The following is a 23326-nucleotide window of genomic DNA, read 5'->3' as shown; positions in this document are numbered from 1 at the left end:
GCATTATATTTTATCTTTTCATATGGGTCAAATTTTTAAAGTGAAATATGCAAGAACATCTATAAAATACATAAAATTAAAAAATAATTATAAGAAAACTATGTACTTTCTTTCAACTTGGATAAAACAATACTTAACCAGTACTTTTGAAGCTCCTTGTATCATACTGATTTTTTTCACGTGCTACTTGCAATACTTCTCAATTGCTTTAGTTATTTTGAAATTAGCTATGAATGTCATTACAAAACATTGTCACATTAGAGAATACATTGTACCTGCCATTTAGTTTATTAGCTCCTGAGTTAATCTGGACTTGCCATATCATGCTAATACATTCATTTCAATCACAGTCTTTCCACTCTGGATATTTGTGGATGAGTATTTTTTATAAATCTCAGTACTTCAGTGGTTTTAATTAGATGTCTTGATCAACCACTTCCCCCACCGCCTTAAAGAAATACACCAAGAGGCTAAGCCCAGTACCTACCTCAGTATAACTGTGTGCTTAACAACCTGTTGAAATTTTACTATCTCTGAAGATATACTGTAGGTTAATTTTATGCAGTGATTTTTCAGACAACTAAGAAATAAATGGTTTGTAAGTTTAACTTGAACAAAACCACTTAAGCTCAGTTCCTGGATTGTTTATAGACCATTATGTTGCCATTGGCAAAATGTGAGCTAAAATGTATGAGAGGTTCCTGGGGTAAAGATAGATATTTTTCATTAGCATCTAATTTTACTCCATAGTTTGTGAATGACTCCATTTGTGGAGAAAAAGATGAAAAATTTACATTTTTTTCTTAAAACAATTTAAAATATGACTTAGATTTTTAAGGTTCTTTAGGAAGAAAATTGTATCTATAGCTTTATATGCAAAGCACATTTGGTGTTTGGAATTATGTACTTATTGTCATAAAACTCTGACCAGATACAAACATTGTTTTTTGAAAAATGACTATCCTGAAGGAAGGATTTATGGAATATTACTAGAATCTTTGTTAAAGTAATCCAAGGTCAATATTTCTGGAGTTGATCATTACTCAGTATATGATGGTTTAGTTGCTATGTAAGTTACAGCAAATTTTGTAACTTATGGAGATACTTTACCCTTTGCTAAAGCCTGTTTTTCAAATGAATAGTGATTAATGGATGTGATTAATGATGTTTCAAAAATGTGTCAGAAAATTTTGTTGTATATTTTTTAGTTTTAGGTATTTGAAACAGTAATGAAATCTGTTAATTTCTAAAAACTTAATAAAATAAAACAAATACTGATATCTTATTTGATTCTGTATAGATTTTATGTCAGTAACATCTGTTTCTATTGAAATTATTCAAGTTAGCAAGGTATATAGTAATATTGTAACATTTTATAGGTGAAGAATATTTTGATAGCCTCAAGAATTTGATTATATGTATAGTTCATAGATAGAGATTGAATTTATATTTTCTTTCCCAGTAGTCCATGCCAGAGTTAAAGAACAGTCAGTTTTTGAGGAAAAAATTATTAGAAAATGATATATTTGTAGTAAATATAATTTAATTTTGAGTCAGTTATTGTTTTTATAAAATAAAACTTTAATGTTCATCCATCCATCTATCCATATACACCCCAAATTGGGTACCATTTGGTTCCATATCTAGGGCTTTACTTGATACAGGAGCAGTATCTGAGTTGGAAAGGTAGTCCTTCAGAAATGGAATCTGGAATATAGGTAATGATTTCTGGACACAGGCAATTCCTAATTTAAAAATAATTTGCACATTTAAATCCCTGTCCCTGAGGTTCTCTTCTATTGAAGTGTCTACTGTTGCTATTTGGAGTATAGATTTGGAACTTTTAAAGAACCTGACAGTTCAGAAATAGAAGGAGAAATCTAAGTGAAAAGCAGAAATATTTTGAGCAGTATATATAGACTCAAATCTCTATTTTGACCCACTTGCCTAAAAATATTTTTCTTCGAACTACTGGAGTAGCGGGTTTTTTGTTTGTTTTTAACACTTTTGCAACACTACTCGGAATTCTACCAGTAAGAGGTTTATTTGGGCTAACTAGCATTCTTTTTGAAATTGCAATTAATAATGTGAATTATTTCAGTCTGGTTGATCTCTTCCTATCACCTAAGTGAAATGAATGAACTTCACTGAGGCAGTAGGAGCTTTGGATAGTAATTTAGGAAAATAGAACTACTTAGAGAAAAGGATTATTATGCAGGGTGATTGAGATGCCATAATATAAAATTTTGGGAATACAGGTATCAGGAATTAAGAGAGTGCTAACAAAGGAAAACAACGTATTTTAGAATTTGTTTAGAGGGTCTAGAGTTGGGTGAGTGTCTGTGTCTGTATTTCTTCTGCAGGGTCCCAAGTGCCTTTGACCAGTAATATCTTTTGGAATCAATAGTTTCTTTTGACTTGCATGGGGATTTGGCCAACATAAGCAACATTGTTTCATTTGGAATATTCATTGAATTCCACAGAATCAATTCAAAACATAAATTTTTGACTCAACCTAAGTTGAGTTTTGCCTCTTCTGCTGTTGTTACCATCTGTTCTCACTGAGGTTACTCAGTTCTCACTGAGGTTACCTTTACTTTCCCATATGTCATTGTAGAACTTGCTGGTCAGTCATGAAATACCAATGGAAGCAATAATTAGAAGTACTATAATAGAATTGCAATAAATTTCAGAAAAATATACTAGAAAAAAAAAGAATTGCAATAAAGTAAGAGAAGCTGCTTGGAAAGCAAAAATGAGCTTGTAGACTTGGGGAGCAGTTGTTAAGAAGTGTCTCCAAACCTAATTTACAAATAACGTTGGTAGATTAACATGTTTCATATTAAGTAACTTCATTACTTCTGCTTTGACAGGAAATCACTGTGAAAAGTGAATTCACATGCATATTGATTTGTGAATTGATGAAGATTACAAAGTTTTTTTCCCAGATAAATAAATTCTATAGAATAGTGGACTATTCAGGTTTATTTGATACCTGGAAATGCCTGAAATTTTCAGTGATAGTAGGCACATTTTAAAACTGTTTTTCTTTTCTCAGACAACTAAACACATTTTACATATAGTTGATTTTGATTAATGAAGACTAAGGAAAATTATTTTCAAGTTAAGGTTAAATGTTAGAAAACTAATTTTGTAAATTTGAAGTAATTTTACCTATATGTTTTGGGGATTGTAGTTACATTAGATATTCCTCAATTAGGGGTAATTGTTTTGCATCATTATCTCTTATCATAATCTGTTTTTCTTCACACAGTGTTATAGTTTTGCCGCTGGACTCTTCCCTCCCTTCCCCCACCCCATCAGGATGATATGAGACTTGAAAGAAGACGATGCATACAGGTGACTCAAGTTTTGAAATACAGTAAAAATATGGCTAAGAGAATGTGTGGGAACTGATGGTATGTTTTGAATGGGGGAACTTTCTGATAAACAGCAAGAAATGGGGGGAATTTTAGATCAGTAATGGAAAGATAGTTGAGATATTTATTAAACTTGACTTTGGGACTCAGTTTGATAATTACTGCTTTATAGTAGTAATATAAATGCAGTGTAGTAATTGCTACTACTTGAGCTTTTCAAGGTTGGCCAATACTTTGGTGGAAAGAGAAATATTTCTGTTAATAAGTCAAATAAAATAGTCACTTTTATGGTTGAATGCATGTCTCCCCCAGATCCCTATTAGAATATAGCAAATCTTTTACGGGAGTAGATGTTAATAGGATATCTTTGATGAGACTCTGACAATTAAGTATATTACATCCGTATATATGATTCCTTAAAAAACATGCTCTGGGGTTTTGTTTTTTCTTGTTCCCTTCCTCCCTACATCCCTGCCAATCCTCTTTTTCCTTCTTTCTCTCTTTCCTTTTCATCCTTTTGTCATTTGTATTTATAAGGAGAAGCAGTGTGAAGTCATATCTGAAAGAATAGTTTTGATTGGTTTATAATTAATTGAGATGATCTTTTTCATGCATGGAAAACTGGAGGCTGTTCCATGTGTGGCTATGCTCAAACTCCTGAAAATGTAGTATCCAGCTAATGGATAAAGTATTACTAACTTTTAAACTTGGATGTTCTAAATTAGGCAGATTGTGAGGCATTTTGTTGAACCAAGTGACTATATCGTATACTGTGTCAGAGATATCTTACTTGATTATATTTATAATGTTTGGAAATATCGTATACTGTGTCAGAGATATCTTACTTGATTATATTTATAAATTAATGTTTGGAAATGTGATTATTGACTGGAAAAGAAAGTAGTTATATAAATCTTGAATGGATATCTAATTACATTATTGGTGTAGTTTTGTGATTGGTTTTTATTTTTGGTGATCTGCATTTTCTAAAGGAAAAAATTAGGAGTTTTCATTGTACTGTAGAATGTCATTTTTAAAAATACTGTTTCAGGTGTACCGTTTTGTATGAATAAATGTGCTTAAAAGTATTTGTAAATTAAATTATAGATCCTATAATACTTTACATGCATTTATTTGGAACTTGCTATTTGTAAGACCGATGGTGATCGAGTGGTCTTCTCCATAACGCATCTCTCATGCATGCGCACAGGCGTGCAGTGTGTATTTGCCTGTACATTTGTATTAGAGGTATGCCAGGTACAGATTCTGGCTGAGTGGCTGATTGTTAAAACCAACATTGTACCGAGGCTGAATATCACCATGATAGAAAAACAAATAGGAATATTTACCGAAACATTTTTAGAATTTTGTGAACAGTTTTTGTTGTCAGGTTTTATAAGTTTGACCTTTTAGTGCAGAACAGTTTCTCAGCATTGTCTGCTCCCAGATGGTTCCTGGGGCACTGTGCTGCACATTGGCTATACCAAGTAGATGCTCAGTTTCCGTTGAGGTCAGTAGAGGTACAGAGTATTTTTTGGTATTTCATAGATTTATCTATGAATACCACTGATTTTGGAGATTTTTATCATGAAATTTTGGAGTTGCAAAGTTGCTGTTTATCCTCATAAAATATGGAGAGTTCTCAAATATCTCTTTTTCTTGGAAGGCATATGGCCTCAATGGAATTAAATAACTAAAAAGTAAATACAGTTTACAAAAGTTATCTAGTTAATTTTATGAATGCTAGCTAGAACACATTCTATGTATTAGATTTATAATAAAGTCTAGTCTCTTATTTGGCTTTGTATTCTTTAAAAATTATCAACATTTATAGGCTTACAAAGGAAAAAGTAACCCAAGAAAGAAGATCTAGCTCTCTGTGTATTAGCTGTGGATGTATTTCCTTAACAATTTGAAAGTTAATAATTATTAACAGCTTTCATAATCATTAATTAATGCAGTAGTTTGCTCTTGTATTACTATGCACACATTTATTATATTTCAACTGATAGAATTTTTATACATAGAAACTCATCAGTTTTTCACTGAAAGTTATTTCTAGAATGCTTATGCATATTTGAAAGCAACTGTTCTGCTTTCCCGTGCCTTGTTTTTCCCTCTAGGCATTGTTCGTGGTACTGACTTTGTTATGTTGGTTGCATGTGATGGTCACTTACTCCCTCATCCCATTCCATTTATGAGGCACAAGTTGAAGGAGGCTGCAAAAGGATGTTGAAGTAGGGACTGGCTGATTGGCCTTTCAAAGTGAAAGCTTAATAGTAGATTTTTATGGCAACTGTGAAATGATAGATATGTTAATTGGCTTGATTGTCGTAATCATTTCACATTGGACATGTGTATCAAAAAATCATGTTGTATACCTTAAATATATATAATTTTTATTTCCCAGTGACTCAGTAAACCTGGAGGGTAATACAAAAAAAAGAGATTTTTAGTGAACACCAATCCAAAGGCAAATTTTCACATATCTCTAATACATATGTATATATATATGTACTTGTTTGAGGGTCTTTTTATATATTTTTAAATATACAGTGTGTCCCAAAAGTCTCTGTACAAAGGTAAAATTTGTAACAAATATTTTGTAAATAAAGGTACATTTAGCTACAATTCCCCATTTCCCCTATGTATGGTGACTTTGGGGGCACCCTGTAGTTAGAAAACGAGGTAAATTTGGATTTTCTTTGGATTTTTGGAATAAAAATTATTTATGAACAAGCATTTACTTGGATAGCATTTGCTTTGTATAAGGTACTATAATAAGTGCTTTACTTGCAAGGATCCCTGTGCTTAGGGATCAAGGAACAAGTTGGAGTAGGGGGTAGATATGTAAACAAATAAATGATGCTGTGGAGGTTTATGATAAATTTTTAAGCCTTACCTATTGAATTCAAGGCATGTAGAATGAAAATAGAGAAACACTCTCCAGGTAACAGCATTCACAGTAATGGCTTCAGCTTGCACCTATTTGCCAGTGTTAAAAATCTGTGTCCCATTCTTCTCACCTGAGCTCCAGACCGAAGTATTATAACTGCTACCTGATGTCCCTCCTGCATCCTCCCTCCCCTCCCATTCAGTCCACTTAGTGATAAGTGACACCATTCTACCCAAGCAAACTATCCTTTGGGAACCTAGGAGCCTCTCTTTACCCCCTTGAATCAGTAAGTAACCAATTCAGTTTATTTAGGATGTAGAATCACTGGTGTAATTAGGTTCGGAAAAAGCACTGCCTCAGAGATTACCATGAACATTAACATAAAGGCTTTTATATAAAGAAATAAATTTATTTTTTTATAAAGAAAATAAATGCTACTTAAGCTAGTATTCTTGAATTAAGGGACCTTACCTCCTTTTTATTTTTGATTTATATCCATTAATATCCTATGGAACATTATTTGGGAAAATCTGGATATAGCAGCTGATATACTGCTATATATCAATCTGGATAATACCATTCTTTGTTTTGTTGAAATGAGCTTTTTAACAACTAAAATTTTTTTTAACAATAGTAATACAGTAGTCACTTTAAAATGTGAAATAGTTCTAGAGGCATGCAGAACTATAGTTTTTTGAAGATAAATAACCATAGAAATTTATTTTAAAATGTACCAGTTCATTTTATCTTTGTCATAATTCATATATATAAATATATTAATTTAAGTGCTTAAAACCATTTATAGCAGGGTTTTTAATTTTAGATTCTCTAGCTCATTTTAAAATGTGAATTTTGTAGGACAAAATTTTTATACTTTCAGTGATCACAAAAATGTGGCACATTCATTACAGAACAGTTAGAGTCCAATGATCACAGAAAGGAGGCATATTTATTACAGAAAAATTAGAAATCAGATCTGTAAATTACCAAAAATAAACTCAGAAAAACTCAGTTTCTTTAATCCCATTGAATGCTGGGTACATTGGGAGAATCAATAAGTGTGTACATTTTAATATTTTGGTGCCTATTGCCAGTTTGCCTCCCTGTGGAGTTGTTCTTCATGTGGTCATGTGTGTCTGGTCTTTTCTGTATCTGGAAATTTATTAAAATATGGATAAGTATAAGGAAACATACCCAGAGTTAAACTGTCAACTGCACTGTGGTACATCCCCTTCATTTTATTTTTCTATGCCATTTTTAATTAATTGAGAGCATCTTAAATAGCCATTCAAGATGGTATGCTTGGGTAAAATTTGTTTTATATTTATATTGACTAATAAATATTTCCCTATGTCATCAGAAAGTGATCTGCTGTCACTTTGAACTTGGCACACATCTAGAACGTTGAGAACTATAACAGTTTTTGAGGATTAACTACTTTAGACATTTAAAGTATTGTTATTTGACCCTTTCATTGTATGCTTATTTTCTAGTTAAGTTAGATATCTCTTATTCTTGAGCATTAAGTTGTTTCTGTGCATAAATGTTTGGCTATATGTTAAATTATTTTCTTATAACTGATTCCTAGGAGTATAACGATTGAGTTATAGGGCTTGAAAAATATTAAGGGTCTTGATACAGCTTTTCAGAAAGCTATTTGGTAATATGTGCCAGTTTGTACTCACTAGTGTTACAGTAATATCTCCTTTGATATATTCTTGTCAGCATTGAGTATTATAGTTAAAAATAAATCTCTAATTGAACAGGCAAAAAGAATCTTTTATTCCGAATAATACAAAAGTGGTAATGTATACTCAGTGGAGGAAAAAGTTTAAGTGCTTTAGAAATGCATAAAGTAAAAAGTGACAGGCACTGCCCTTTTCTTAATAGTTTGGTGGGTGTTCTCCTAGGATTATTTCTTTCTAGCAAATTATTTTTGTTTAATGCTTTAATGGCATTTGCACATGTTTACAGGCTTTATGTCCTAGCTAGTCTGATAGTTCCTTAAGGTTGGGGGTTATGGTTATCTTCTTTGTATGCCCTGTGTCTGTGTAGCAGGATTTCTGGGACACATGAAAGGCTCAACAAATACTTGCACAAGGAACAATTTTTGCCATCCTACTAATGCCTAAAATTAAATATCTTAATCTTTATGGTTGCTTTAATAAATTTTTTTCGTATGATCTTAGAAGTTCCTCATTATTTTCTATTCATTTTTATATTTCATAGTTTTATCATTTAAGTTTCTAATTTCTAAGTGGAAGCAATTTTAACACTGATTGCATTATGCTTGTGTATTATATAAAAGAATATTTAATACTTATAGAAAAAAAAGATGAGGGGAAACCTGAGGGTAGCCACATTGTAAATTTCAATTTCTTAGGCTGTAGTGCCTTCATTCAAAATCCAATTAGAAGCAAATAGATTTATATTCATTATCTTAGATTTTAGGGATACTTGTTAAGTGTATCTCTGAAAGAATGTCTCTGTTCTAGGAAGATGAGAGCAGGGCATAGTTTTTTAAATTCTCCAATCTTCTCTAAAAACAGAGCAACTAGGTCAGCAAAATCAAAAACTCACAGGCAACATCTGCAGGCCTAGGTGAACAGTGCCCCTGCAGAACCAAATACAGGTGGGTGAGAGCAAATCTCTGATCATTACAATTCTCAAAACTAACTAGTTTAAGCTACCTTCCCAGTCTGCACTAAGGAGTCACTGCTGGGTACAGAATCCAGATTAAGCAGGATGGAGACAGTGGGGGCAAAGGAAAAAAGTCAGATGAAGGTGGGAGAAGAAATTCAGCATTTGTGCAGTTGGAAGCAAGAGTGTGTCTTCCAGTTCTGAGAATAGGAGAACCTCAGGGTAGCTAACAAAGACTCAATGGGAAGTGTGGCAAGCAAGTTTGATAATAGCAGCTGAAGCTAAAGAGATGGTTTTGAGTTCCATGGAGAACACAGTTCTGAAGGAGTTAAAGCCATCTAATTCCTATGAATTCTCAAAACTAACCAGTTTAAGCTATCTTCCCAGGCAGAGCCCTGCACTAAGGAGTCACTGCTGGGTATAGATTCCAGATTATGCAGGATGAAGACATTGGGGGCAAAGGAAAAAAGTCAGATGAAGGTGGGAGAAGAAAAAAGCATAGGAGATCTTATGCATGAGTCTGCATTTTGATATCCTTCATGAAAATAGAAGTAAACTCTTCAAGAAGTCTGAAAAGCTACTCCAGTTTCCCAAAAGTGTTTTATTTTACATAGAAAGGAACAACAGACAAGGATCATAGTCAAATTCCCCACAGAGTTTTTATAAGAGGAAAATAAGGAGCAGAATAATAGTATTGCAGACAATGAAAGCATGCCAGAAAGAAATGTCCAGAAAACAAATGAAACTATAACCTAATGTTTCAGAACAAACCTAGAGAAATTTGGCAAATGGTACAAATATGAGAGAGCAAAATAAATCTGAATGAGGAAAACTTCTAAAAGTGGTGGTACCCTGGGAAAGAATATCATTTTAAAAAAATGAAACCTAAATGAGAAACCTAAACATGAGAATTAAAAAAAAATCAATAGAAAAATTCTTCAGAGAAACAGAATAGCAGAAAATAATTTTAACCAAAGATAAATGAAGACAAATAGATTAAGAAGCATTCTAGAGAAATTGACAGTTATTAAAGATAGGCAAAGAAGTTTCAACATACAAATAGTAAGAGTCTCTGAAGAACCAAAGCAATGAAACTTAACAAATACTAAGAACTAAAACTCAAGAAAATTTCCTGAAATTAAAAAAAATTACCACTACATGTTGAAAGGGCACCCGGTATATCTAGATAAGTTGATTCAGAAATGACGAACATGTAGATACATTCCGTGAAAAATTACTGGACTTTAAAGAGAAAATTCACTGGGTATCGACATAAAAGACCCAAGTCATTCAGGGGAAGAATATTATATTACTATGTGATTTTGATAGCAATGCTTTATGCCAGAAGTAATAGAGTAACATCTTATATATTCAAGGAAAACAGATGAGAGCCAAGAGTTTTATATCCAGCTAAATTGGCTTTAAAGTGTAAGTACAGCAGAAAAAATGTTAAGAACACAAAAAATTTTGAGGACTAGTATTTCTGTGAGCACTCCGTAAGGAATCTACTGGAGAACAAACTTAGGCAACCAAAAGGACATTGATACAAGAGATACATTAAATATATACTTGTGGAACTTAAACTAAATGATGATTATGGATGAATGTGGTATGTAATAGCTGTATTCTCTACAATGAAGATACAGTATAAGTAATAATAAAAGTAGAATAAAGTTGCTGATTGCTTTATAGTTATTAACTGAGAGTAAAGGGAATTTTCTTCAAATCAGATGTTGGGGGAAAGGAAAGGGAGTGGGAGAAAGGTTACTAACTAAATTTCAGTGTTGTTCCTAATATATATGAATCAGCAGGTCATACTCCTTCCTTCTCCCTTAGATACATAATGAAAAAAAAAATAAATAAATAAATAAAGGAGAGAAAATAGAGAATTGGGGTGTGATACAAAGGCATTAATGTAAAGGTAACCATGAGAACAAACATACAAAGCTCTAAATCTCAGTTTCTTCCTAGAGAATGAGAATAATAGTAATGATGCTTCATAATACATATAGCTCCTAGTACATAGCATATGCCCAGTAGATGTACTCTATTTTTATTAATATTTTTATCTCTTTTCATAATTGTTCCCATACTATTTATGCAAGTTTTGAACTTTTCTTAAATTTTCTTGAAATTTTCTTAAATTTCCCATTTATGTGAGAAACAGGTATGTCTTCTCAAATTACATGTTAATGTCTCAAATTTTATTTTTTCTACCTGTGTTATCAGGCTTATATTCAAGTTCAAATTTGTCTCTCATATACATGATTTAATATTTGTATTGAGTGACTATTTTATTTATTAGATACTGGAACTATGTTGATTTTCCTACTTATCTGAGACTACTTTGTGTCCTGTGGTTTGGACTCTGGATTTATTCAGAAAGGATTTGCTGGAACAGGGTTGATACAGAGAAAAATATGTGTCAGGGGTGAAGGGTTTCTGGAACCAAGTTAGCTGAAAAGTTAACAGTTTGTTTTTCCTACTGATGCACTTGAAATGATTCTATAGCATCTATTTTTGTATGCATATTGTTGAAAAATGTTTTGTTGGAGTTATGCAAATTTATTGTTGAAAGATATCTGAAATACTTAAGTCCTCCCTGTACCTAATAAATAAAACACATTTGTAGTTTTTCTCTCTTTGAGGGCAAGGATCTTTTCTTAACCTCTTACATCTTAATAAGTGATGTGTGTATATGTGTATATAAAATTCCTTGAAACATAATTTACACACCATAAAATTCATCCATATTACAAGTTGGAGTTTTTATTGAATTCATATAGATGCACAGCTATCACCACCACAATCTAGCTTAGATTTTTTTAATTAAAAATACTTATATTTCGGATAGAACTTCTATAAAGAAGAAAATAAAAATCACCACTACTCCTAACATTTAGAGATGATCAATGTAATGATCAATGATGTAATGATTTTTGCTATATGTATTGCCTGTTACTTTATATAAATGTGGCACCTGCAAACAATATTTATAAAACAAAATTGGGATCATGTTTTACTTGCTGTTTAGTCTGTTTTTTAAATTTGGGCTTTTCTACATACTAATATTCTTTTATAGCATTTTAAATGACTAATTAGTATTCTACAAATGAGTTAATGTTTAACCTGTTCTCCATTTTTGCTAATTAGTTTATAAGCAATGTTTTAAGTGGACATTATTATGTCAGTTTTTGTGTTTAGCTTTGATTTATTGCCTTAGGTCCAATTCCTAGATGTTGGAATTATTAAACTAAAGGATACATACATTTTAAAGACTTCTGATAGACATTTTCAAATACCTTTTTTTTTAAGACAAGGTCTTGTCCTGTCACCCTGGCTGGAGTGCAGTGGATAGTCATAGCTTACCGTAGCCTCAAACTCCTGGGCTCAAGTGATCCTCCCACCTCAGCCTCCTGAGTAGCTGGGACTACAAGCACGCCACCATGGCTAATTTTTCTTATTTTTTGTAGAGATGGGGGTCTCACTGTGTTGACAGGCTGGTCTTGAACTCCTAGCCTCAAGTGATCTTCTCACCTCAGCCTCCCAAAGTGCTGGGATTACAGGCATGAGTCACCATGCCCGGCCTCGGATATCTTTTAAAAGCATAATTTATGCTTTTACCAGCTACACATCAAAATTTTGTATGCCCTAGAACCCTAGGTACTTAAAAATGTTTGCAAATTTGATAGAAAAAACATAATTCAGTATTTTAATATATGTCTATTTGGATATTAGTGAGATTGAGTATGTTTTATTTGGTTTGTTACTCATATCCTCTTTTGTGAGTTTCCTAGTAATATTATTTGTTGATATTTCTCTTGGGTTTTAATTTTTTTTTTTAAATTTATGAGGTTTCCTCATTGAATCCTAACTATATGCCAAAAACCATTCTAAATGATTTACATGTATTAACTCATTTACTGTTGATAACTCTGAGATATAAGTACCATGATTGACACAACCAGAGGTTAGGTAGCCTGCCCCAGCTCACACAGCCAGTAAGGGATGGAGCTAGGATACAAACCCAGGTCTGTGACTCCCTGCTCTTAACTGTTGTGTTTTGTTATTGTACTTATTGCTGATATATTTTCTAGTTTGGATTTGTCTTTTAATTTTGTTCATAGTATTATTTTATACAGGGGCTTTAACTTTTTATATGGAGGGACTAGATTTTATTCATTAGTGTAAAGCTTGGAACATAATAGAGTCTGTATCTGAAAAATGAAAATAAACCTTTATCAATCTGTTGATAGTGATGACCTTTTGTTTAGTGTAATATATTTCCTCTTTTAAAGGGATTCCCGAGGGCTTCATAAATAATTTACACTTTGGTTTTGATAAGATACAATAAGCTTATCAGTATTAGCTTTTCTAGAAAGTCTATGGAAGTAATCACTGCTTTCAAAAGGAACATATGTTCTTAAGCAGAGTTGTGAAGACTGTGCATGTATTGACAATGATTCGAATTATAGTTTGAAGTGAAATGAAATATTCATTTGGTTCTAGTAATAATTAATAATAAATAATTTATTTTTGTATTTTTAGAAACTCAATAGATTTGACAATTGTCTAAAAAGTTTTGAATAAATTTGGGCTTAGCTTAAGAAATAAGATTTTTTAACAGGAAAAGTAAAACTAAGAAACCTAATGTAAAAGGTTATTGCGTAAGGTGTGGACAGTGTAGATGAACTCTTCAAAAGGTATAACTTAAGATTTTACTTTTCTCTAAGTATTCTTTCTTCCTTTTCCTTTGTTGGTTGACATCAGGTTACTTAGTGGTACCTCTTTAGTTTGTTCTAGGCTTGTGTACCCCTTACTTTTTAGTCTTTTAAAAAAACAGATCCATTTTATAAATGTATGTATATTAGAGAGAAACACAAATAAGTATATTTTATAAACCATCCACAAAATATACTACATAGAGTCAAGTACTCAAAAAACAGACGCCTCAAAATGTAAATATTTATCTTGTTAATACAAACCCAGATCAGCTTCGTATAAAGTTAACAAAAGTTTAAAAAGTTTTTGAGTGCTTGTTATTTCTGTAACTTGCTGGTTACAACCACCTTTTTCTTCAGGCCATTCTCAGCTGAGATGTTAAATTCACACTTGTATATTAAGTATTAATCACTTGATTTACATGCATATGTTAATGAAGTTTAGTCCATTATGGAAGTTTAAAAAATGAAGCATTAGTTTTCCTTTTCCTCATTCTCACTCCTAGGGATAACCCCTTTTAATCTTGTCGATTTTTAAATTCTTCTCTTGGTTATGTCCACTTTCAACACAGTAGTATGTTCATAGCTTCATTTTATCATTTAAAAAGTTATTGACTTCTCAGAAAGATAAAACCAAATAGCTCTCTATACTACCTCTTCTACCAATTTCTCTTATTCTTCTTTTAAGGTTTTTCTGTTATTATCAAAATTTTATAAAATTGATTTAAACCCTCTTTCTTGACTCATTAGTTTTAGGTGTTTTCTCTTCCTACGAAACGAGTGCTTTAGTGCCTTTCATATTTCTGTCTACCTTATAGCCTTTACCTACCAGATAATTACTTTTACATGGTGTGTATGCCTATACACCTTTCTTTTTTAACTTAATTGAATTCTATATTTTTGTCTTAAAATCTTCTGAAAATGGAAAACAGAAAACAATACTGGGAAAAACACATAGTGTATTAGGACCCATAGAAAGGGAGATGTATTATAATACTACGTCACTACGTTTGTTCCAGTCATGGGAGAAATGTTAACATGAGGTGTAGCACATTTTAAAAGATGATTTAATTGTATGATGCTCGTTCAGCTTTCACTAGGAAAGCTTTTTTTGTTTTTGTATTTACTCTCAGATTCAGGATAGTCATTTATGATGCTTATCACCTTTGTTTCATGCTTGGCTTTTTAAAATAGTATTTTAACCTGTGAACACCCATTGCCCAACTCAAGAGCCAGAACTTCCTCTGTCGTCATCTGCTTTTCTCCCAGGCAAGAATACTGAGTACAGATTTAGTGTTTATGGGTGAGGCTTTTGGACTGGTAGGCTTCAGTTTAGTGAGTGTGTACTGGGTCCTTGGGAAGAAAATTCTATTCCTTTTGTTGCCAGGTTCAGGAGGCCCCATTGAGCAATATGGACCTGTGCTATTGACTGTGTAGTCCTTAGGTGACTTAGTATCCTTGCATTTATTTGGCCTCTGCCTGGAGGTGACTGTTCACCTGTGTTTGAGTGGTTGGAACTCAGAATGTTGACTGTGCAGTAGGTACTTCTTCAGAGCTGTTGGCGGTGGCCGATCCTGCAGCAGATGGTTGTCTGGTAAATCAAACCAACCTCTGCCCTTCTTTCTACTCCGGTTTTCCTTTTCCACCTAGAATGGCACCTGACATTTCTGCTGTGGTTCCTGCTCTCAACTTTCAGCTCTAGATCTTTTTGACATTCCTTAAATTATTGGTCTGACCCCATTTGCCTTTTATCTTGTAGAAAACTGTCAATCTTTGGTTCACCAGTGTATCTTCATCCCATACTTTAATTGGTTTTATTTTGTGATTCTTCACTGGCATTTCAGTGGATAGTATGGAGGATATGAGCAAATGTGTTTATCTAGTGTTCTAGATTTTCTTGTTAGAAGCATCCTCCTCCGCCAGCTCATGAAAACTAAGCTTCTGGGTATGCTGTTGGCTCCTTCTCTTGCTGTTAGTTTTCAAGGATTTTTTTTCAAGCACTATTTCAGTTGTGGCTATCCTTGGTTCTCTGTTTACTAAGGAATTCCAGTGGTACGTACTAAGAACTAGGTGGCCTTCCTGGCCTCAATAAACATTTCCTGCTGCCACGCAGCTATAGTATGCTACTTCAGGTTGCCCACTGGAGTTGCCACTATATTGAAAGTCAACATCTGTACTTTAGTGTCTGCCTTTGTAAGTTTTGGTTTGGGCTCTGAATTTAGAAGCGCTGTTTCCTCTGTCCTTGGGGTCCGTTCTACATGTTTTACCCATTACTTCCTGTGGATGGACACAAGGCCTTTCCTTACTATCCAGGTTTTAGCTGCTTTGAGGATGACCACTTATCCCTTTCAGACACTTTGCACCTAAGGCTTTTGAAAGTGAATTTTTCGTATTTTTCCTTTTTTTTTATGTTAGATCAAATATACCCCCTAAAATTGTTAAATCTGTCCACTTGTTTTCATATGACATAGAAATTGACAAGAAAATAAGGCAGTTTAGATAGATGAAGTTGCTTAAGGAAGATGACAACTGTTACTGTACTATTTTATTGCCTTAGTAAGTATAGTACAAGAAAGGTTCTTTTTAACCTCAAAGTTAAATTGCAAGAATCTTTTTGTTTTGGCAGCGTACTATCTATTATGATAACTTATGGCTGAATAAAAGCTTACCTAGTCAACTTTTATATTTTCATGGTACCTGGATGAGGGAGCAAAAGTATATTTAATATACAACAGTGAATAGTCATAATGCTTTAGGTGCCTTTTTTATTTTTGGGAGCTGAGGGACAAAGAGGCACTATTACCCAAACGTGAACTAGTTGATCCAGAAGAAAGAGTAAATAACAGTCCAATATTTAACAATTTATGTCTGTAATCCAGATTTAAACAACAGTTTACCTTCTAGCTTTATAAGCAGGTTTATGAGAAATAGAGGGAAAAAAGCATCGAGATTGCTCTTAAGTTGGAGAATACAAATATCTACTGGGCTTTAATCTTTTGTAAAAGATGTCCAACAAAACAGTATGGTGACAGCCTCACTTTTTAGAATCAGGTATTAAAAACTTAACCTCAGGGTAGTTGTTCCAAATTTTTTTTGAATATTTTTGCAAATAGATGGCTTTAAATTATAAAAGGAAAAAATTTTTTTTATCTACTTGCCATTTTTCAAAACTATAAAGCTACATTGTATTTCTTCCTTAAATACAAAATTGTGGTATGATATGATTTGTCATTTGAGATAATCTTGGATATTATTACTGGACATAATAACAGTTGTTATGCATTGAGAGGACAGAGGCTATTTCTATATCTCAAGCATCATTAACTACAGATTAAAAGTTACCAGTTATTCTACATATATTTCTTACAAGGAGAACATATAATTAACATACTGTATTTTTAAAAAGTTAATGATTAATTGTATACTTAGAGGACTTATTTTCTTTACTAGGAATTCTAAAAATATATTTTATGTAATGAATATTCTAATTTAGTGAGTTAACTATCTTTAACATTTTATGTTTAATTTCTGATTCTAAAAGTAGTACTTACTGATGCTTTCCTAAACTCCACAGTTTAAGTAACTTTAAAAAGGATTTATGCTAAGCTAAACATTTAAATTCAGGATGTTTTATCCCAGAGCATCTGTCACCAGGCAGATGATGTTTCCTTGTGTCTGTAGACCCCAAAGGAAAGTAGGAGTGCCAGAGTTTTAATTTTTTCACCTTCAAGGATGGGAAAGTTTTGTGATATGAATAACATATAAGAGGTGGACCAGGAACAGTCCTTGTTGACATGGGGGGAAATGCCCTGTTTACTGCTGTAGATTGGAGAACAGGGCTGGGTTAAGATTGCTTTATCAATGTGGAGGGAATATGAACCTGAGAGAACTAACCAAAATGTTAAAGATGCCTGGATAATGGTATGAGTGAAATTGGCTTTAAAACTTTTCTATTTCTCCATTTTTCTTTATCTTTCTGAATTAAAGGAGGCTCAGGAGGGTTGTACATGCTTCAAAAACACACTAAATGATGTCAGAAGTTTAAAGTTCTGAGATGAGTCTCTCGGGGAATGGATTAAATACTTTGAGTTAAAGAGAGTGATCTTCAAAAGTGTCTTAAGCGTTGGCTAGTAGATGTTGTGGATGATATGATTTTACCTTTAAATATGTTTTCATACAGACAAGAAACCAGGAGACTTACTGATACATGACTGATAACATTGATTACTTATAGCTACTGTTAAAAGATTGTTTGGGAAAGCTTTCATTTTTATCTTTAGGATCTTTATCTTACAGTTTCTGAAAATGTAGTTTCTTTGCTTATAGAATGAAAGGTTAATATTAGATGATCTTTAAGTTTCCTTCCAGCTTTAGAGGTCAATTATTGATCTCTCTCCCCCCTCTAAAAGCTGACTTTTTCAGTCTTGGTTTCACGTAACTTTAAGAGGTTTCATCCAGAATTCCTGAATTGAGAGAACATGGGAAGAAATTAAGGGACCGGTTTGGCTGATAGGTGCTTGGAGATGGTGGAAAAGTGGCGTCACTTTTCTTAAGGGGTAAGATTAGTGTTAGGGATAGGACCAACATGGTCTTCTCTTGGAATCTGATGGTTGAAATGTGCGCTGTGTCTTAATGCAGTGTATTTTATTTACACATGCTAGAAGTTTTTCTGGAGACATTTACAGACATTCTCTATGGAAAAATATATTGAAAAATCACTAACTTCTCCATGGTATGAAATGAATCTACTTCATTTAGAAGGAGATAATTGGAAGGATAGGTGGGACAAGTTGATCTATTTTAAAATAAAATTGTATCTTTTATAAGGCACAAATGGGAACTGTGTCTCCTTGACATGTTTCAAAGTATTTCTCTGAATATGTAAGATTAAAGAAACTCTCTACCACTCAGAATTGTCAGAACACTGATGTTCTTTAAAACTATCTTTGTAGCTGTTAGTATGTACTGGCAGAGTTGGAGTTTTTTTTAATGTTTTATTCATTATTAGAAATTTTGCATATGACTATGTCTTTATATTATGATTATGTCTTAGTTGATCTTGGTTTCCAGATATGAGTGTATACTTGGTCCCAGTCTGCATATTTTTAGCCCAGTAGGTTAATACTTAATTTGGGTTTTACTTTAAAATTACTTTTGAAATTAATATATATTAAAATGTATGATAAACAAAAGGTTATCTTTTTCAACCTGAGAAAGCTGGAGAGTTCAGGGAGCTGTGCTTTCTGTTACACCACCTCTTCAATCTTTCCATTATAGAATTAAAATGCTTCACAGAATTTCACTAAAATGTAATGTTTGAGAATCTATTTTAATGTATAGAAAGACATTTACATAATGCTTTTGAGTAGGTGGGGAAAAGTTGAAATGTCGATGGCAGCATCTTTTAGAAAAACTCATAGATCTATATAGTAAAAAGTTAAAATTACAACAAATGCACTACTTTAACTGTATTCTGTGTGTATTACCATTGGATTGCCTTTGGAGTGAAAAGTAGAATGTTTCTCATCCTTTATAGTTGTTGTTAATTTTGTTCTAAACCTGAAAGTGTTAACAGCAACTTGAAAATGTGACAAAGCTCAATTTCATTTCTTGTTTATTGCTTGTTTTCCTATTGGACAATTGGAAGCAGCTCTGCCCTGGCAACTAAAATAGGCTATTTGCATAACCTAGTTTGATTGGCTAGCATTCTGACTAACAGTTCCAATCATATGGTGTCGGTTTAGTGGTAGGCTATGCTAATTAGCCGCTGTTGCTGGGGTTCAGGATGGTTTCTGTGTGCTGTTCTGCTGCATTGTGTTGCCTGGTGAGAGACATTGATAAATGAGTGTTTAATGATCTGCAGCAGTTCCCACTCACTGCGGGCAGGCGGATTTTAGAACAGAAGTGGAAATAAGGATTTAATTGCTCTGTTAAATACCTGTAACCAAAATATGTGTATTAAATTATAGAAATTAAGTTGTGTAAAATCTTTATCTAATTAAATACTTTATAACACAAAAGGAAAATACTTCAGCTTTGTCTGTTAAATATAACTCAGGTAGCAGCACTATGCAGGCTTTTTAAAACTCTGTTCATTAAAATTGATCATTTTTTCAGATTAGAAATAGTACCATTGCAATAAGTAGCATATTTGATTTTTCTCATGGATGGTGACCTTTTATAAAGATACATGTTTGTATTTAATAAAATGGTGCAAGCGTTCGGGCAGAATTTATCTTGTACTGCCCATATAATCTAGCAAATAGGAGCTTGAACTTGAATCCCCTGTTACTCAATTGAAGATCAGTCACTACCTCTTGCTATCATTACCTTTCTAATTTAAGTCAGATATTTTAACTGTTGCCTGTACTGTTATCTTTGGTTTATATTAAGTCTTTATTGGGCTGTTAGATAGGAGGTTCTGCAGGAAAAAGAACCCTTATGTTTTTTGTTCAAGGAGAATAAACACATGTGATGTTAGATAAAAATGCAAGATAACTATACAGAAAAGTGACACAAGGATTTATCTGGAAGGGTATAGAGAAAAAAATTTCACTAGGCGTTTTGATGAGAGGGACATGGGAAATGCTTAAAAAGGAAGTCCTTAGAACTTGTGTTAGATTTTAAATATAACTTAAGATTCAAATAGCCAGAGAGTAATAAGGAAGAATGTTTTAGGGTGAGGAATACACAAGCCAAAGTGTATGTTTTTGGTATTATTCAGTTATCAAACATAGGTGGGTCACCATGATCAAGACCTCCAGTGTTTTGGATGTTTCACTGCCCAAGTTTCTAAGCAGGGTAGTGTCATTCCATTCCCTTAACACAAGTGCTGGTATCTTACTGTTCCAGCTAGCATTGTCTTTGGCTTTTCTTCCCTTGGTTTTGTGTTAAGCAGTGTTCTTTACATCTGTTGGTTAAAGCATAGGGAGGGACTCTTTTACCTTATCTTATCCTTCCTTTTGGCCCTAAACCATTGAAATGCAGGCACCAAAAATATTCCATGTGAATTTAGATGTTTGCATTAAATTTTCTAAAAAGTTTACTCCTTTAATTGTTCTTTCCTTTATTTAAGAGCCTAGTAAAATTAGATAAGCTAATTGAACAATCTTAGAGACTTGCCAAAAATGAAAACAAAAATTAAACCTTAACATTTCATTATTAATTATACTTTTCTACGCATATATACTGACAATGTATTCCAAAATAAGTTTGCAAAAATGCTTTATTCAACCATCAAAGAGGCATAGACTCTTTAACAGGTTGATGAGACATATCCTTACATAACTCTATTACATGGTAGAGTATCTGTGCTGCAAGAGAGATTCAGAAGAGGGAGTGAGTTTTGCATCAGAACTAGGAAAAGATTATTGGTTAAAATGTTATTTCACATGGTCTTGATGAATGGGTGGTAGGTTAACAGGTGATACCGTAAGGATGCAGGGTATGGAAGATGCTATTTGGAGACCTGTTTAGGAAATTTCGTTCACTAAGGGTATGTTTTTGAGGGCCTTCAGGGTTGGATAACATAGGCTCTGAAGTTTTTCTTGTAAAAAGTGGGGAATTTTTGAATTTTTAAAGCAGTTTTTCACAATGTTTGCAAGTTTCAAAATAAACATTTCTTTGCTTTTTAAAATATGAAAATAAGATATTGAATAATTCCAAGGTGTTTGGTGTAAGCACCTGGAAGGTTTGAATTGCTGTCTCCTGAGATGGGATATGTTGTAGGAGAAGCAGGTTTTGGGGGTGGGGGGCATGGGGAGTGTACCTGTAAAAGGTCAGGTTTTGAATGGGATAAAACTTTTAAGAACAACTTTATTGTGTAATGATTGGTATACAATAAACTTCACATTATTAAAATTCAGTTTGATAGATTTTGACAGATATTACCTGTGACACTTTCACCACAATTAAGATAAGGAACCCATCCATTCCTCAAGTTTTCTTGTCCTTTTTTGTAATTGTGCCTGGGCCCCCCCCACAACCTCAGTCCCCTAGATAACTACTGATCAACTTTCTGTCAGGATTCATTACTTCACCTTTTCTAGAATTTTATATAGACAGAATTATATAATATGTTCTCCTTTTTTGTGTGGTGTTTTGACTCAGTGTAGTTTTTTTTGAGAGTCATCCATGTTGTATGATACATAGACAGTTCATTCCTTTTATTGCTGAGTAGTATTTCGTTGAGTGGATATACCGCAATTAATTCATTTACTTGTTGAAGGACATTTGGATCATTTTTGTCTGTTACAAAATAAAGTTGCTGTGAAGAATATACTTTTTTGTATTGATACATGTTTTTATTTCTTTTTGTTTCCTAGCAGTGGGATGACTCGATCAGATGGTGGGTGTATGCTTAACTTTTTAAGAAACTGCAAAACGGTTTTCCAAAATGGTTGTGCCATTTTACATTCCCACCAGCTCTCGAGGAGAGTTTACTTCCTTTACCTCTTACCATATTTGATGGTCAGTCTTTTTAATTTTAGCCATTCTAATACCTGCATAGTGATATCTCATTGTGTTTCCCAGTGACTAAAGATGTTGAGCATCTTTGCGTGTGCTTATTTGCCCTCTGTATGTCATATTTGGTGAAGTGATCAGATTTTTTGGTTATTGAGCTCTGAGAATTTCTTATATACTTTGGATACAACTCCTTTATCAGGTGTATATTATTAATATTTGCAAAGATTTTTTTCCTAGTCCGTAGCTTTTCATTCTCTTAAAAATGTCTTGAAGATCAGGTGTTTTAATTATTATGAAGTCTAACTTATTGATTTGTTATTTTATGAAACATGCTTTTGGAAAATTTTTGCATAATTGTCCTATGATCAAAAAGTTTTCCTCATATTTTTTCCCCCTAGATTTTATAGTTTTAGGTTTTACATTTAAGTCTGTGATCTATTTGGAGTTAATATTTGTAAATGGTCTGCTGCAAAGTATAGGTCAAGGATCACCTTTTTTGCAAATGGATATCTGGTTACTGTAGAACTATTTTTTGAAAGGACTGTCTTTTCTCCACTGAATTGCTTTTATACCTTTGTTGAAAATTCTATTCTGTTAATCTATTTGTCTGTCTTGATGCTAATACCATATTGTCTTGATTATTGTAGCTTTATATAAGTATTGCAATTAGATGGTGTGAATTCTACACCTTCCTTCTTTTGAAGTTTTTATGACTACTGTAGGTCCTTTGCATTTCCATATGAATTATCAAATGAGTTAATTTCTTCAAAGAAAGTCTGGTAGGGCATTGATTGGGATGGTGTTAAATCTATAGATAATTTTGGGAAGAATTGATATTTTAACAATACTGATTCTTCAGACCTGAACACATGATATATATCTCCATTTATTCAGCTTTTTCTTTAATTTTTAAATTTTCAGTGTATAAATCTTTTATATATTTTGTCAGATTTATGCCTAAGAATTTAGTATTTTTGATACTATTATAAGTGATCTTTAAATTTCACTTTCTAATTGTAGTTACAGTGCTGGTACATAGAAATACAATTGATTTTCATATATTGCTCTTATATTCCGCAAACTTGCTATAAAAATCACTAACTCTAATGGCTAGATTATATCATATTTTCTCCAGTCATGTTGTGATGAGCAATAATTTTGCTTTCTTTCCAGTTTCGTTACCTTGTGTGTATTTCATTTTCTTGCCTTACTACATTGGCTCT

The 23326-nt window shown here is 32.9% G+C and overlaps 1 protein-coding gene across 3 annotated transcripts in view; it reads left to right on the top strand.

Moving 5' to 3' along the window:
- Window positions 1–23326, top strand: part of DYRK1A (dual specificity tyrosine phosphorylation regulated kinase 1A) — a 139968-nt gene that overhangs the window by 47515 nt on the left and 69127 nt on the right. For all 3 annotated transcript variants that reach the window (XM_012782891.3, XM_012782892.3, XM_020284762.2), the window contains exon 2: window positions 3275–3360. In XM_012782891.3, coding sequence (XP_012638345.1) covers window positions 3351–3360 — 10 coding nt within the window. In that variant the 5' untranslated portion in view covers window positions 3275–3350. The remainder of the gene's footprint in view (window positions 1–3274; window positions 3361–23326) is intronic.

The sequence above is a fragment of the Microcebus murinus genome, chromosome 1, assembly GCF_040939455.1.
Source record: "Microcebus murinus isolate Inina chromosome 1, M.murinus_Inina_mat1.0, whole genome shotgun sequence".
Taxonomy (NCBI): Eukaryota; Metazoa; Chordata; class Mammalia; order Primates; family Cheirogaleidae; genus Microcebus; species Microcebus murinus.
The sequence above is the reverse complement of the archived record's forward strand: the minus strand, read 5'-3'. Positions and strand labels throughout refer to the sequence as shown.